This window comes from Schistocerca americana, chromosome 11 (assembly GCF_021461395.2).
Source record: "Schistocerca americana isolate TAMUIC-IGC-003095 chromosome 11, iqSchAmer2.1, whole genome shotgun sequence".
NCBI lineage: Eukaryota > Metazoa > Arthropoda > Insecta > Orthoptera > Acrididae > Schistocerca > Schistocerca americana.
In genome coordinates, this window is record NC_060129.1 from 197,865,266 (window position 1) to 197,881,712 (window position 16,447).

The 16,447-nt window shown below is 44.6% G+C and overlaps 1 protein-coding gene across 1 annotated transcript in view; it reads left to right on the forward strand.

Annotated features, from left to right (window-relative positions):
- Nucleotides 1-1,265, forward strand: part of LOC124553551 (zinc finger and BTB domain-containing protein 47-like) — a 71,243-nt gene extending 69,978 nt beyond the window's left edge. Inside the window, exon 6 of the mRNA XM_047127398.1 lies at nucleotides 1,090-1,265. Within this exon, the coding sequence (XP_046983354.1) occupies nucleotides 1,090-1,265 (176 nt within the window). The remainder of the gene's footprint in view (nucleotides 1-1,089) is intronic.
- The last annotated feature ends 15,182 nt before the right edge of the window (nucleotides 1,266-16,447 follow it).

The window sequence follows — 16,447 nt, forward strand, 5'->3', positions numbered from 1 at the left end:
GTTTTTGACATGAAAACAGTTTCAGCAGCATTTTCACCGAACAGAGAACAAAATTTCACATCTACAGGTTGTTCACCTATACTTACCACCATAAAAAACGAAACAAGGACAACACAGCACTAGCAAAAAGAATCACTGCGGGTGAACAGAACGAGCCAGGTTGACGACACAGCGGCACTGAACGGGCAGTGAGCTGTGTGATACATGCCTAACAGCAGAAATGCGTGCTACATGAGCTCCTCACATGGCAATTTTTTTTTACACACTCTTACTCAAAAAGTATATTGTGCTATGACAATGTGTTTTGCCTTCTATTTCTTGCCAACCACTTATTTAACAATGAAAACAATCAATTATTCACAAAATTATTTAATTGGATAGATAAAAAGTCTACTCACCAAGTGGCGGCAGAACATGCATGTAATAGATGGGACATAATTGGCAAGCTTTTGGAGCCAGTGGCTCTTCTTCAGGCAGAAGGTTTGTAGGGGAAGGAATGAAGGAAAAGGACTGGAGAGGTCTAGAAAAGGGGTAGATATTGGGAAAGTCACCCAGAACTGCGGTCAGGGGAGAGTTACCGTACAGGATGAGAAGGAAAGACCGATTGTCGGGCACTGCCTACTTTATGTAGTATGTACTAGGTATGCTTTAACTGTCTTTTTAAACGTGTTGGTTTTCATCACCTCTTTTGGCTCCATTGACAATTTATTTTACTGTCTGATTCCATAGTAAAAAAACACTGTTTAAAACTTTTTCTTAATTCTTTTTCCAGTATACATTAATTACGCCCGGTTTTCCTTCCACGATAGCAAATACGGTCGTTAGAGTAATAGATTGATAGAAGTACTCAGACGGTGTAGTCGGAATCCCCGACTCTTCGAGCAGTTTTGTTAAATTGACCTGATTATTTTTTCAGCCGCTTTCTATAGTTTTAATATTGTGGCCAAATATTTTGCACTCACTCTCTGCAAAATGATACTGCAGGTGAGGACCGTGCTTATATAATACGTTAGAGAAACTGGCATTAAGTGACAGCTGCCGGCTTCTGATTCGAGAGCAGCAAACGAAACAAAAATATTACCATTTCAGAAGATGACGACATGGACCACATCGACTACAACGAGGGCGCCCAGCAGCGACAGGGCGCGAGGGGCGGCGCGGGGCGAGCAGTAGCGCAGCCCGCGGGGGCGGCCGTCGCCGGCGTGCGCGAGCCGCCGCTGCCCGTGGGACCCCGCGACTCCGTCATGGTCAACCCGAAGAAGTAGGCGACTGCGACTGTGGAGGTGACGGAGGACGTCTTCACGTTTCTGACTGCTAGCCTCAAGAGTGTGAAATGAGTTTCTGAATATTTTTATAGAACTATTCCGTGTGTTAAGCTTGTTGTGTGTAACTGGTCCGTGTTAAGAGAACTGTGAAATTGATTCTGTGCAAAATCAGTTCTTCTATTTTCCGAGAAAGAGTTTGTCGCAGTGCGGGTTGTTGCGGGAGAGGTTCGGTATGGCCAGCGGACTCTCCCGCAGGTGACGGTGGGAACGGTGGCATAAGGACTCCGCGCTGCTCTCTAGTTAGCCTCTTGTGGGTTGTGAGGCATCTCACACATCACGCTTTTGTACTCGAGTGGTTTCTTTCGCTTCGGTATAAAGTTTTCTCGGTGTCCGAGCTGGGTCACGGTCGAACCGAGACTGGATCTTTCCGTGTGTATTCGGCGTCCTCACCTCCTGACGAACACGGTGAAGGACGTATTGGAAGGCTCGAATCGGAAATGGTGCGGCTCTAACACTGAGAAGCCTTCGTGGAGGATTCTGTCACTGTCAGCTTTGGAGCTGAATCGTTTCGTCTGTGTTTGCGAGCGACACTGGAAAGAAGTGCCAATATAGAAGTAATTATCTGTGGGTGTTCCTGTCCATTCTGCAGCTGGTATTTCAATGATCTCACGTATTAAGTGAATTTCTTGTTAATCCAGCACGGAAGACCCTAATTTTTAACTGAATCCTCCACCTGTACATGTTTCTTTCTCTTAAGAAAACAACAAAAGGGGCAGCGACAGATGACACTATTTTTCATTTTGTACTGTTTTTTGACACATCTACAATTTTTGTGTCTTATAGCTTATAAGTTTGTGTCAAACATTTCACAATTTTGAGCAAATTAAAGGATATGAGCTCAGAAACTAGCCCTTATTGAGTCTTTGAGTTGTGCAAATGGGAGTAAGTAAGCCATTAATATTGGTGTGTGTCGTGGGCAGATGTTTTTGTTACTTACCTTCTTCCCTGGGTTACTTACTACCTTACATTTCTACTCTAAACTGTTTTTCTTGTTACAGGGATAACTTTTTGACTAACTTTTTGGGCTTCGAGCTCTTGTGTACCGGCTAGACAAACATATTTGAGTTGTACCTGTGCACAAAATCTTACTTCTGTGCCACTGACATTTAACGAAAATAGGTTCCGACTTCTGTTACCGTCTTCCGAAGAGGGAACGTCGTAATGGGTTTTGCACTCTGGTGGCATCTTCTAGGGTTTGGTTCTTTACTCAGACGAGTGTCTACGATGACAATCAGTTGTTCAGACTGTGTGTGCTGCTAAGCAATGTTACCTCAAATCCTGTTCACCCGTAACTCTCCTGTGTTTTGTGCAACTTCGAATATTTCTTGTCACTCTCTCACATGTCTTTCTAAAGAACCCTCAGAACTGTACAGAATTCCATTACAAATACTGCTTTTGCTACTTATTTCACTTATTGTTGCTCCAGCTTGTCACCGTAGCTTATCTGACCAAAGCCGTAGGTACTTCGAGTAAAGGTACTCTTAACTGGCCGGCTTCCCAGCGGGTGAAAGTAATTGTAGGTGGTGCTCTCAATGGACCACAAACTACTTGAAAATCATTAACAATGGGAACATTATGCACTGGTCCTCTTAGATTTTCTCTATACTTACTAGAATTGAAGGTGAGTGTTTGAACATCAATTTCGTAAAGCAGTATGATGCAACTCTCAAAACTTTTGAAAAAATTAACTTTCGAGAGTATAAGATTTTGAGCCCAGTCGAGTATAAAATGCACTGTCTACTTACACTAATGCGACCACCTGTCGAAAGTTGACTGTGAGACTTGCAGGAAAAGAGTCGGTCAGTCTCTGGAAGGTACCAACAGGGACGTGCAGGCGTGCCGTATCCAGCTGTTGGCACGAACAGCCCGAGTGAGGTACTCCCACAAGTTGTCAATTGGGAGTTTGGTGGCCACGGGAGTACGGTAAACTCGTGTCGGTGCTCTTTGGACCAGGTACGTCCACTATGAGCTGTGTGACGCGTCGCACTGTCCTGCCGGTCGATGCTGTCGTGCTGAGGAAACCCTAAGTGCTCGTAATGGTGACAGGGTTAGGCAGACACTTGTGTCAATCCGTTGTGCCACGAAAACATTTCCGAGACTGTAATACTGCGTCCTCTGGCCCGACCCTCCAGACGATTGTCGCTCGGTATTTGCGTTCGGACATTTCACTCTGTATATGCTTACGGCCATCTGTCTGTCGGAGCATAAAACGTGATTCACCTGGAAAGACCACCTGTCGCCACGCAGTGGGCGTCCAGATTTAGTGCTAACGGCGAACGGTCACCGAGGATATACTGTCGGTAGCCCCTCGGTTCATCTGGGCAATCAATTCCTCGACATATATTCGAAAAGATTTCGGGCTTGCAGCCGGTCGTTGTTAGCTTCCATCCATGATATTTCGACTGGACAACTGCCAGCCATCCTCAGGTGAGCAATCGAAGACTGATGAAGACGGCCTCCGTTCCGTAATAGAGGGTGTCCCAGCTATCTTGTCCACCCAAAATATCTCTGGAATAGTATCAGCTATTGGAAAACGACTTTAACCGGTATCAATGTAGGGCTGGGGCCCATGAATGTACATATTTGGAAACATTCTAAAACGAAAGTATATGTGTTTCTTAACACAAACTTGTGTGTTTTTAACTGGACCTCCTATATTTTTTCTTCAGCAATCCATAGCATGACAAAGCACATACACAATGGCATTGATTACATCGGAATATTCCCATTACATCCCAAGATATTGAGACACGAAGTTGACGCTTGAAACACCCGACATGGGCTGCTAGCGCACGTCCTGTGGCTCAGGCGTGAAGCCCATGCTGCCCGTAATCGCAGCAGGATGGCAGCAGGCCGTGTTATTCGTTTCGGACCTCTTGATAAGTATGGAAGTGTGATTACGCATGTCAATCACATCGCGATTATGGGCAGCATGGGGTTCACGCCTGAGCCTCAGGACATGCGCTAGCAGCGCATGTTGGGTGTTTCAAGCGTCAACTTCGCGTCTCAATATCTCGGGACGTAATGGGAATATTCTGATGCAATCAACGCCATTGTGTATGTGCTTTGTCATGCTATGGATTGCTGAAGAAAAAATGTAGGAGGTCCATTTAAAAAAACATAAGTTTGTGTTAAAAAACACACATGCTTTTGTTTTAGAATGTTTCCAAATATGTACATTTATGGGCCCCAGTCCTACATTGATACCGGTGGAAGTCGTTTTACAATAGCTGTTATTGTTCCAGAGATATTTTGGGTGGACAAGATAGCTGGGACACCCTGTATATAGCATGCAGCGTGCATGCATCAAAATCATAAGGACAGACAAACCGCACCGCCCACCAGCAGCGCCCTCGCTGATGGAACTGCAGAACTCGGCTGTCTTCGGCATCGTCAATTGCCGCGGCCATCGGAGTACTCTGACGTGTTCATCTGGAGCAGATCTGAGAGATGACGGGCTTCCACGCATTATCTAGCTGATAGCCATTGTGGCGATTGATAAGATTGTCTGTCATGCGAATTTCCACCGATTCTTTTATGACGGAGTCCCAAAAGGATGTTGCTGTGGCCAAAATTGTTGTCTTGTCACACTCCATTCGTCAGTCTTCGATGGCTCACCTGAGGGTGGCTGGCAGTTGTCCGGTCGAAATATCGTGGATGGAAGCTGACGACGACCGGCTGCGAGCCCGAAATCTTTTTGAATATTTAGTTCACCGGGAAGATTTTAAATTTCACAATTCCTCGACAGCTGTACGTCTGTTCAGCCGCACACACTTCTGCAGTTCTGTAATGCCCCTGTCACCTGTGGCCCATGGTGCACCACACCTGCTTCGGTGCCGGTTGCGGTTAGCACAGTTTTGCCTCACTCGGTATACTTTAACCGCAGCGGTATGTGAACAGTTCACGTACTAACCCATTTTGGAAATTCTTCCACCCTCGGCCTGAAAGCCGATAATCGTGTTCTTTTGGATGTCGGATACGTTGCTCTGTTTCTGCGTGACGACAGTGACTGTACTATTTTCCTGTGCTGCCACCTGCTGTCTCCGATTGGTTATTGCACGTTAATATCGAGCGTAGGCTGTGGTCGCATTAGTGTGACTGGACCGTTTATTTCTAGCTAATTAACGTAGCTTCTGGTAGTTTGTATACCTCCTGATTGTGAAGGTGCTGGTTTGAATCTGATTAGTACCACTGCTTTTTATTTTGTAAATTCACTGTTGGGAATATTAAGAAACATGGAATCATACTTTTTAATAAAAGAAAAAACTTGATGTTAATTTCTGATCGTATGAAGAGACAAATATTCACGACAGTTGTATTTTATTTCCTATTTGATGTTTCACAGATTCAGTATTTCTCAATTAATATTTCAAATTGTTAATAAATATGGTATTTAAAAAAAGAAAACAACCAATGGTACTAATCAGATTCTAACCAGCAGCTTCACAATTAGAAGACATACATGCTATCAGAGACTACGTTAATTGGTCACAGAAAAATAAATTGAAGTTTGATAGACAGATGTGAAATACTCGTTTAACCGTAGGACATTTCACTTACGTCTACAAATCTCTAATTTATTTTCACATGATCAGTAATTAATAATAAAAGTACATTATTTTTGTTAGCAAATTATGACTGGCTATTTGTTACTTAACATTTCCATTCGATGATAAATCTTGTTTTTCTTCATCTTTTTCTCGTGTCTCTGTCTTGCAGCGGCACAGGATCGGCCCGGCTATTAAAGGATTCAGCGCGGTCGCTATCGCGGGTGGCCAGATGACATTCTTGTCACTACCCCCTTACCCCCCCTTGATGGAATGTGTGTTCCTCATCTGTCTGTGTGTAGTTATTCGTGTGAAAGTGAGCAAAAGTCTTCTAAATGTTTGCAAATTGCATAACTGAGGAGCAACACGGATACTGGGCCAGTATCCTACGGGGGTCGGAAACAGCCTAAAAACCAGATTTGGCCAGCCGGACTCGCCGACCCTCGCCGTCAGTCCACCGGGTGGACTCCTTCCTGGGCTGAAACACCTCCTCGTACCAGATGTGGTGCTCTAATGTGCACAGCTGTCTTAGAGGGTTGCATTTGATAAGAAATGTGGAGTTTAAATAAAACTAAAAAGTACAGTACTGTTAATCAGATTTAAACTATTGACTTCGCGATTAGAAGACTTGGACGCTACACACTCGGATACTGGAGAATAAACCTTCCTTCGAGCATGGCACCCTCTCCAGGGGGATGAGCTGAATTGTGTCTCACTGATTGCACTGCTTATTCACTTGTTTTGTCATAAGATCTCACTACTTAAACACATTATAAATGGTGTCTAGCTTCGCAGAAAGACGTTTGTGACATAAAAGCACAACAATAGAAATATTGTTCTGTTCTCTCATTACTACTGTAGGGCTTCGTATTAAATGAAGAATTCTGTTGCAATCGGAGGAAAATGTTATCCTCTGCCTTAAATGGAATGGCTTTTGAGTGGAGATCCATCTGAATTCCTGAGGTGTCTAGACTTCTTTGAACCGAGTGAGGTGAAACTAATGCGTCAGGTAGTTGTTTTGGGAATGCTTTCCTTCTATACAGTTTTCATCTTTGCCAAAATATATTACTTGGGCATTGGTTCTACTCATGTGTACCGTTGCAGAAAATATTACTATCTCCGATGGGGCACGTTTAGTCCGACATTGTAATGGACGAGTGTTCTCACTGCTTTGGCAGAGCTTTAGGTCGAGGGAACTTTATCACATTTTGTCTTTTTTTTGCTTTCCACTAAAGCGACTGTCATTTCCGTCAGTTCCTGGCAAACATCAGCTCCGTCAGCAAAATCTTCATCTCCAGAACCATCTCAAATTTAAGGTTCGCAGGAGAGCTTCTGTAAAGTTTGTAAGGTAGGAGACGAGGTACTGGCAGAAGTAAAGCTGTGAGTACCGGGCGTGAGTTGTGCTTCGGTAGCTCAGATGGTAGAGCACTTGCCCGCGAAAGGCAAAGGTCCCGAGTTCGAGTCTCGGTCGGGCACACAGTTTTAATCTGCCAGGAAGTTTCATATCAGCGCACACTCCGCTGCAGAGTGGAAATCTCATTCTGGCGTCTCAAATTTCATTATTATCCCCTTCAAACATCCTTTGGATTTCTTCAACACGTCTTCTGTGGAGTAGATTGTGTGTCTTGGTCCAACCTGCCACAGTTGAGTATAGCCCTCCTAAAATACTAAAATTGCTATAAAATTCCACAATCGTAGCCAGTGTATCAGTTTTGTACCCGATATTCGGACAACCTAACAAACAATCAGCGGTCCAAAAAAGAAAATAAATGCATTTTGCTTTTAAAGTAGCTCTGTACTTCTTACAAATGAGGGTGAAATCTAATTAAATGTGCTGTCGAAATGAAACTGGAATGGGTCCAGTGCGTCAGATTCAGTAGTCACCACATATCTCAACAATGCAGTTCTTCCGATTCCGAAGCAAATGACAGTGGAAAGGGTTCGCACCAGTGAATCTGGTAGCAACACGATGTCACTGCTGTCTGTCATTAACGAGTAATTGACAGAAAATTAAGACAGCCACCAATTTGATCAGCTGTGTCTGACGGAATGTTTTTTTGGAGAATTGTGTCGTACTGCTTTAGGAAATGTGGTGGCCGGTTAGTGACCGTCTGAGCCTGTAACTACGAATAAAATTGAAAAGGGCTGGTGTGTTAGACCTGCTGGTAAATTACAAAAGTCGTTGAAAGTGGCGTTCATTATGCTGCTCACATAATCGAATAAAATACTGCATGTTCTTAAACGTGTGTTGGAATTTTTAGTGAGGAGCTGATATGACACTCTGTTAGAATTTCTTTCTGCAATAAGGGGACAATTAGTTTCGTAAGTACCGTAGGAAACAATCAAATGAGGAGAAATGGAGAGGTGAGTGGTGCCGCACCTCCTTTAAGCGTCTTTGAAATTACTTGTCTGTGAAAGTGAAACTCTCCAGAAAGTTGTGGCACCGGCTTCTGAGCCGCAGCATTGCCATGCTGAAACCACAGGTGTTGTGTCTTGTCTTCAAGCATATTGTTGCACTGATAGCAGTAATGCTGCTACAGTACTTTGTATTTATCGTTTGGGAATACAGGGTGTACATAAAGTCTGGGAACACTTTCAATTATTTACTGCACAAGAACATTGTACAGATGTCATACATATTGCTTTTTGAAGAGAAACTGTGAAAGTTTTTTTTTTTTTACAAACATAAAATATGTGAACCACTAGTGACTTGGCAGATGACAGTACAGTAATATAATTCTTGCCATACCCGTCCCAGCATGGCATCGGTGACTGTGGCAGTCGCTTCCCCTATTCTCTCCCGGAGCTCTGCTACATCACATGGTCGAGGCGGTACACACACCAGATCTTAAACGTGTCCCCACAGAAAAAAGTCGCACCGAGTGAGATCTGGTGGTCGGGGAGACCATTTCGTGAAACAGCTGTCCCCTTTGGCTCGTTCCGCACCTGAACTCGCCACGTTTGCGACTAGCGCCGACTGTCGGCAAATTACCAAACTACACAGTGGCGGTATATGTGGAAAAAAAGCTTTCAGGTTTTCTCTTCAAAATGAAATATGCACAATAGCTGTACAGTGTTTGGTTCTTGTGCAACAAATAACTGAAAGTGTTCCCGGACTTCGTGTACACCGTGTAGTAGTTCTTAAAATCTGGCCTTCTCGCCTACAAATAAACGGCTGTAGTATCGAAGCAGAACTTCTGCATCGGTTACGTCTCAACTGTATGCGAGACAAAATGACAAACCTGTATTCCTCCCTTCCGCGGGCCTCAAACTACTGACCACACGGGTCAACTTCTCGCACCCCTCTATCTTTCTCTCGGAGCAGTGACAAGTTGGGACAGAAATATTTGCTACGGCGGCCAGTCCCAATACATTTGTAGTACACAGTCTTACTTAATCGATAAACTTTATGAAATAACTGGCTCCTGATGTCTAGCACAGATATTCCAGTTTCTTACTGTGAGTCATCCCCTTAAGTTGCTGACATTAATGTAAAACTCTACAAGAAATCTGCTTAAATTTTACTAAGTTAGCACAGAAGACAGACATAAATGCACACTAAAGCTTCTGTTGTGGCAATTGTGGGCAGCTGTTAGCTGTAGGTGGTACTTACTAAAAGACAACACACACTGAAACTTGATGCACAAAATGGAAACGTCATTGCTTCTCGAGCTCTACCGGATAAACAATCATCTGGAAATTGATTTCAGGCATACAGACAGAGAAGTGCCTTGAAAGTCATCAACTGTCCGTGTACTCCCATGTACATCAGTTACTTACCTTGAGACCACAGATAATTTCGGACAAAAATTCTTGAATCAGCATTACAAGAGTGACACTTTTAAGAGTAATTCTGACATTAGGTAAGGAAGTGCCTTAACAATCAAAAATCTTGTTGCTGTGCTGTGTGTCTGCTAAGACAACAATTTGTCTAACAGCCAGAAGTTTCTCTGAATGCTAAGCACTCTCTAGCATTTACTGTCTCATAGCATGCCTATGGACAGTGCCTCATTGCTCTAACTTTTGTAACACCTGGCAGGAACTTTCTAATTATTACACTTTTTTCTGATAGTCAGTTTCATGTTCCATGGATCATTTTCACAATAAATTGTAATGATGTGGAATGAGTCATTTTACATTCACATCATAAACTAATTGGTAAATGTTGCTACATGCTTTTTTAAAAAGAAAAGAAAAAAGATAGATACACAGATGTGCGTTAGTAATTCCTGGCCACCACCTTTTACACATTACAATAATAGAAATTCTTCTGTGGACAGGGTGGGTTATCAATGAGAAACATTTTCAATTTATTTTCAAATTTTAGTTTCCTATTTGTCAGTGATCAAAAATGTAACAGTTGTTTACAAGCTGATCACGGGTGGGCACCATGTTACTCTCGCAGCATGTTTTCGAGCACTGAAGACGTCCTTTCTTAAGTACGAGTTACCCCAGAACATTATTCTGTATGACATTATTGAGTGAAAATATGTCCTGTTACCGATTTGTCTCTCCACAAGAATTGCAATGATTCAGAGTGCAAATGTGGCTGAACTGAGTAATTTTAGGAATTCCAAAATCTGCTTCCTCTAGTTTCAATGTTCACCCATGTGGAAACCTAAAAATTTTGAAGTTTCCATCTTACTTACTGTTTTTTTCAACATGCAGGAAAAGTTATATTGTTACTTATCATAAAGGAGACACATTAAGTGCAGCTGAATGTGTCCTACATTGTTGATATTCCTACATGAATTTCCCTGTGCTTGATTTCTTGAACATGTGTTAGTCTTACCACTGGTCTAGTACCTCTAGAAGTGCACAAGTGAGCGTATTGTGTCTTTTTAAAATTGAGAATGAGACCATATGCAAAAAACCAGACAGTGCCACTTCTTAAGAATATTGTTTACCCTTTCCTCTGTTTCAGCTATCCCATTTACTGAATATGCACTTACACAGCCGGGCAACATCATTACGAGTCTTAATATTTGTACTGTCGTCACATACTTTCGAGGGGGGGAATTTGAAATTATGACATTGTAAGGGACTTCTGAGGGCTCTGTACTTACCAGTTTTCACAACAGTCTCAATCTTCAAGGAACTGGTATTCTGTTTGTAAAATATAGCCTTATTTCTTCACTCTAGCTTATTTTTATTCCTTTTGTTATTTTAAACATATTTAAGTTATTATTTGCTGTTCAAATAAGTAATTGTATTGAATCCTGCAAGTTTATTTTGTACGAATACTTGTTTGTTTGTCGGAATACGTTATTTTGTACCGCTTCTGTACTTAAAGTGTGGCAGCACCTCGAGCATACGTGTTGATGTAATGTGTGAATCACATTTAGACTTTGTCTTGTGGTCTTTTTTATACTGGCTTGTACCTTTTCAGTGTTATGTAGCGGTTTAATAAAAAAATTACTCTCTTCTAACTTGTGCGTTTTATTCCTCTCAGAAAATATAAAAGTCCTAGTGTGAAAGATCAACAACCAATGATGGCAGAAGCATCTTTTGCATTGACATTTGTATGCTTCTGAAAGTTCCAGGGAGAAAAATTTGTGGAAAGAAATCAGCATTTAGATAAATGGCACTTCTCAAAAGTGAGAACTAATCATAAAAAATATGACTGCCTCAAGTAATAGTCTTTTGCAGTATCACAATCATTTGTTTATTAATTCATTCATTCTTTTATTCACTCATTGATTCATCCATTCACTCATTCATTCCCACGTAAGGTTCCTCGAAGCTAACCACGAATGAGAGCATTTAGGAGTATGGAATGACGCAAATTATTCATTGACAGGCAGCTGCAGTTACCGGAGGCTGTTTCTGTGAAGTAGACCAACAACAAACTGTGACCAGTGTTGTTCTGCTGTCACAGTTATTAGTGGGAGTTTCTTTGAGATTACTTTACGTATGTATTTGTATATTAAGAGAAATATGGCAACTTCAGAAATAACCACTACTCCTGCTGTTACACTTCTAGGCTTGTATTTGTATCCCATGCTTTGCGTGGCCTGGTAAAAGCACGTGCCTAGAAACCAAAAGGTTACGGGATAGAATCCCAGGCAGACTGTGGAATATCTCACTCTGTCTTTAACGTAGTCTTCACCTCGTGATAAAATTCTACGGAACTCGGTGCCGTTTTCGTGAATTCGATATTGATTGTGACCACTTAATCTTTTGAAAATAGATAGCTTCAGACAAAAACTGCTTTGTAAACTGTAGCCTAAAATTCTATATAATAAGAGTGACACACGCTGAAGGTGGTGTGGGGGTGAATTGGGAGGGGCTGGCAGGAAGAGGAGGAAACTGTCGGACGGAGGGTCCGGGGACACCGTGTTGCCCGAGACCGAGTCCGGGACGATTACGGAGGCAGAGGTTGTGTCGTAAGGATAGTAGCTCAGAGGAGCTGGTACGGAGGGAAGGATCCAAAGGGCTCAGGTTGCGAAGCAGACGATGAAATTGAACGTGTTGTGCTCAGCTGCGTGTTGTGCCACTGGTGGTCCACTTTGTTCCTGACTACTGTTTGCCAGTGACCATTCATCCTGATGGACAGTCGTACCAACATACGAGGCTTTGGACCAGAGATGGTATATGACGTGGCTGCTTTCACATGTGGCCTGGCCTCTGATAGGGTAATTATCCCCCTCAGTTTAAGTCGATCCATTGTCCCCAAACCCTCCACGTGACAGTTGCCTCTTCCGCTGTTCTGTCACCCCCTCCCAGTTCAGATCCCAACGTTGCCTTCAGAGTGTGCCACATCCTACCAGCCCTATAATTATACCTACCACCACTCCCTCCCTCATTCCTAGCCAGTAGACTGGCAGCCTCCCTCTGACTCGCTAGCCAGCCAACCACCTCGACCCACCCCACCCAAACAGCTAGTCCACCAGTGAAATAATGGCATTAGCACTATTAATCCGTGTGTGTGTGTGTCCGTGTGTGTGAGAGGTCAACAAGGTCAAGCGATAAGTCTATTAATAGCACAAAACTGTTGCGTCCTTGAGGCCCCCGGTTCGTGACGTACCCGTGTCCGGTTAATGGCTGACGCTACAGATCAGTTTGCATACAGATGAATTTATTTATGAAAATAGAAAGTACAGTCACCAACAAACTTTACATACTCGCATACTCCTTTACCTTTAACCCAAATGAATACAGACTCATTTACAGATATTTTTCTCTTATTACGAGTATACAAAGACAATCCAGAAGGCGACATATAAGCAGATTTACCAAAGTCTTTATTAGCAAGTTCTGCCATATGGTAGGTACGATAGCCAATACTGTCTCTATCGACAAAACTTTCGAGTCCAGGAACACTACGTACTCCTGTACCTCCACGTACAATGGCTACAGTGAGCCAACCGTTACCACGATCGAAAGTATCATTAATATCAATACTAAAATTAAGTCTACAACCACAGAAAACACGAGGTCCGTCGACAAGTGCAGTAGCAGCAACACTCTTAACTGGAATGCAGTTCTTCTCGTCTCCAGCAGTTGTGGCGAACTCCATGTTCTCGATGGTTTTATAAACTGTCTGTTTAGAACAGCGACGAAATCTCCTGTAAGGCATCGTGGCACGTGCGCGTTTTAGGCTAGCAAATCAAAGGATAGTTCTTCTTTGTTTTGTATGTGCCTACTGACAACTTGACCTTCTGCTTTTCGGTGAGTGGTCTTCTTTAATCCAGAAGTATTTACATTATGCAAGAACTTTCCTGCAAATTGTAAAGCTGACAAACCTTGTCTCGCAGAACTACTACATTTACCCCACCTTCCAAAATCCCCTCCCACCACCACCACACAGAATCCAGAACCTCCCCCCAGGGGGTCCACAACTCTTTTGTGGATGTGTGTGTAGCGAGCAGGGGACCCCGAGCTAATGTGGCCTTCCTTCCTTTCCGGGCTGCGTACCTTCCCTTTCCGCATCCTTCCCCATCCTCCACCTTCGCTCCCCCCCCCCCCCCTCACCTCTGGCTCTTTCCTTCCCTTTCTTCCCCTCTGGGAGTATGGTTTGTGCCTACGTTCGGAGACGGACGCTCGTAAATGTACCGCATTCTTCGCCTTCCTTGCTTGTATGTCTTCATCCTTCCTTCGTCCTTCCCTTTTCCTTACCTCTTCTCTTTACCCTTTTCTCCGCTGCGGCGTTTGAGACCTCTCTTCTTTCCTTTCCCTTTCTCTTTCTTCCTCCCTGTGCGTGTCTGAAGGCCGACCCACGGCTTTTTGTGCGTAGCCGGTGACGGGGTAACGCGTAATTCCCCGCCCCGGGTAGACAGGTAGGACACGTACGTACCCCCTGGTAACGGCCAGGCTCAGGGAGGGGTGATTACCCGAGCTGATAACTTCCGAAAGTGCCGATTGGTCCCTCCATCCGTTTCTTGGGAGGTGTGAACAATCACCTAAGGCGGGAGTGCCCTCAGAGAGGGCCCCCACAAGGGAGGAGCGCGCCATCGGAGACGCCGGTAATCGTGGGGGATTCTTCCGCAATGGTTTCCTCACCTTCCACTATATCTGCTCACAAAAGTAAGTTCACTGAGTCTCAGCCACAGTCAGTTCTTCCATCGTTTCCGCAGTTCCTTGTTGTTTCTCGGTCTGACGAAGGTCACGACTTCTCCACGGTCAACCCTTTCATTATTCAGAAAGGCGTCGACGCAATTGCAGGTCCTGTAAAGTCTTGTTCCAGATTACGGAATGGCACCTTGTTGTTAGAAGCAGTCAGTGCCGTCCAGGCACAAAAATTGCTGCGTACTTCACTGCTCCACACCTTCCCTGACCGGGTGGAACCGCACCGTACTTTAAATTCCTCGCGTGGAGTCGTTTATACACGCTCCCTCGATAGATTGTCTGACGAAGAAATTCAGCAGTACCTGTCTGACCAGGGCGTAACGGCTGTTCATAGGGTTATGAAAAGGGTTGACACGAACATCATTCCAACCCGCACTGTCTTCTTGACATTTGACAAAGTTCAACTCCCATCGAAAATCAAAGCAGGCTATGAGATAATTTCCATTCGCCCTTACGTCCCGAACCCTACGCGTTGCTATCGGTGTCAGCGGTTCAATCACACCAGCCAGTCCTGTTCCAATCTGGCCAAATGTGTTACGTGTGGCAAGGATGCCCATGAGGGTGCTTGTCCACCTCCGTCCCCTCGCTGCATCAACTGTATGGGTGACCACGCTGCTTCCTCTCGAGATTGCCCCGTTTTTAAGGACGAAAAGCTCATCCAGGAAATCAGAGTGAAGGAAAAGGTGTCGACCTTTGCTGCTCGAAAATTATTCGCCAGTCGACAGATTACCGTGCCTCAGACAGGAAAATACAGCACTGTCCTTGCTTCTCCTCGGCCAACAAAGCAGGCGGCCACACAGACTTGCGACCTCACTTTTAGTACCACGGTCGTCAGATCGGCCAGCGCAAAGATCGCCCGTTCAACCTCACCACTTTCGCCTGCCCACTCTCTGGCTCACCCTTCGTCGGGTTCTGCTAAATCTCGAGCCCAAAAGTCAGACACCAAGACTTCGAAAAAAGAGGATACTCGTGAAGAGTTTTTACGTACCCCAACTTCCCAACCATCGGTTCCTCCTTCATCTATACATCTTACTTCCAAGAAGGCTACAAAGAAACCCAGTTCATCTCCTTCTCCGCCAAGGCGTGTCCCATCTACAGCACCACCTGGCGGAAATCGCCCTCGGCCGTCTTCTGTGTCGCCGAGGCGCACTGCTGGCGGCCGATCACCCGGCCGATTGCTGGTGGCAGGAGCTGCTCCTGAACAACCTATGGATCAGGATCTTCTGCCTTCGGCTGAATGCCACTCCATGCTGTCGGTCGCAAGCTCTGAGCAGTCGTTGAGTTGACAGCAACTTTGGTCACAATCCTCCATTTTCTGTTCACCCTTTGTCCATTATCCACTGGAATATCCGCGGCATTCGAGCCGATCGGGATGAATTGTCGATCCTCTTAAGATCCTACTCGCCGGTCATCTTCTGTCTTCAGGAAACAAAGCTGCGTCCCCAAGACCGCTTTGTTCTCCCTCACTTTCAGTCCGTCCAATATGATCTCCCCTCTGTTGAAGGCACTCCAGCTCATGGAGGACTCATGATTCTTCTCCATGGTACTCTCCATTATCACCCAATCCACTTAAACACTTCCTTCCAAGCTGTCGCCGTCCGTCATTCCCTTTCTGGATACACGTTCTCTCTTTGTACTGTATACATTCCATCGTCCACACCAATGGCACGAGCTGATGTCCTTCATCTTCTTGGTCAGCTTCCACCCCCCTATTTGCTGGTTGGGGACTTCAATGCCCACCACCCGCTTTGGAGATCTCCACATCCTTGTCCACGTGGCTCACTATTGCTAGACGTCTTCCACCAAGCGGATCTAGTTTGCCTCAACACTGGGGTCCCTACATTTTTGTCTGCCTCCACGACAAATTTCTCTCATTTGGACCTTGCGGTCGGTACTGTTCCGCTAGCTCGGCGCTTCGAATGGTTTGCCCTTGATGATACACACTCGAGTGACCACTTTCCATGTGTCCTTAGACTGCAGCCTCAACTGCCATATATGCGGCCGCGA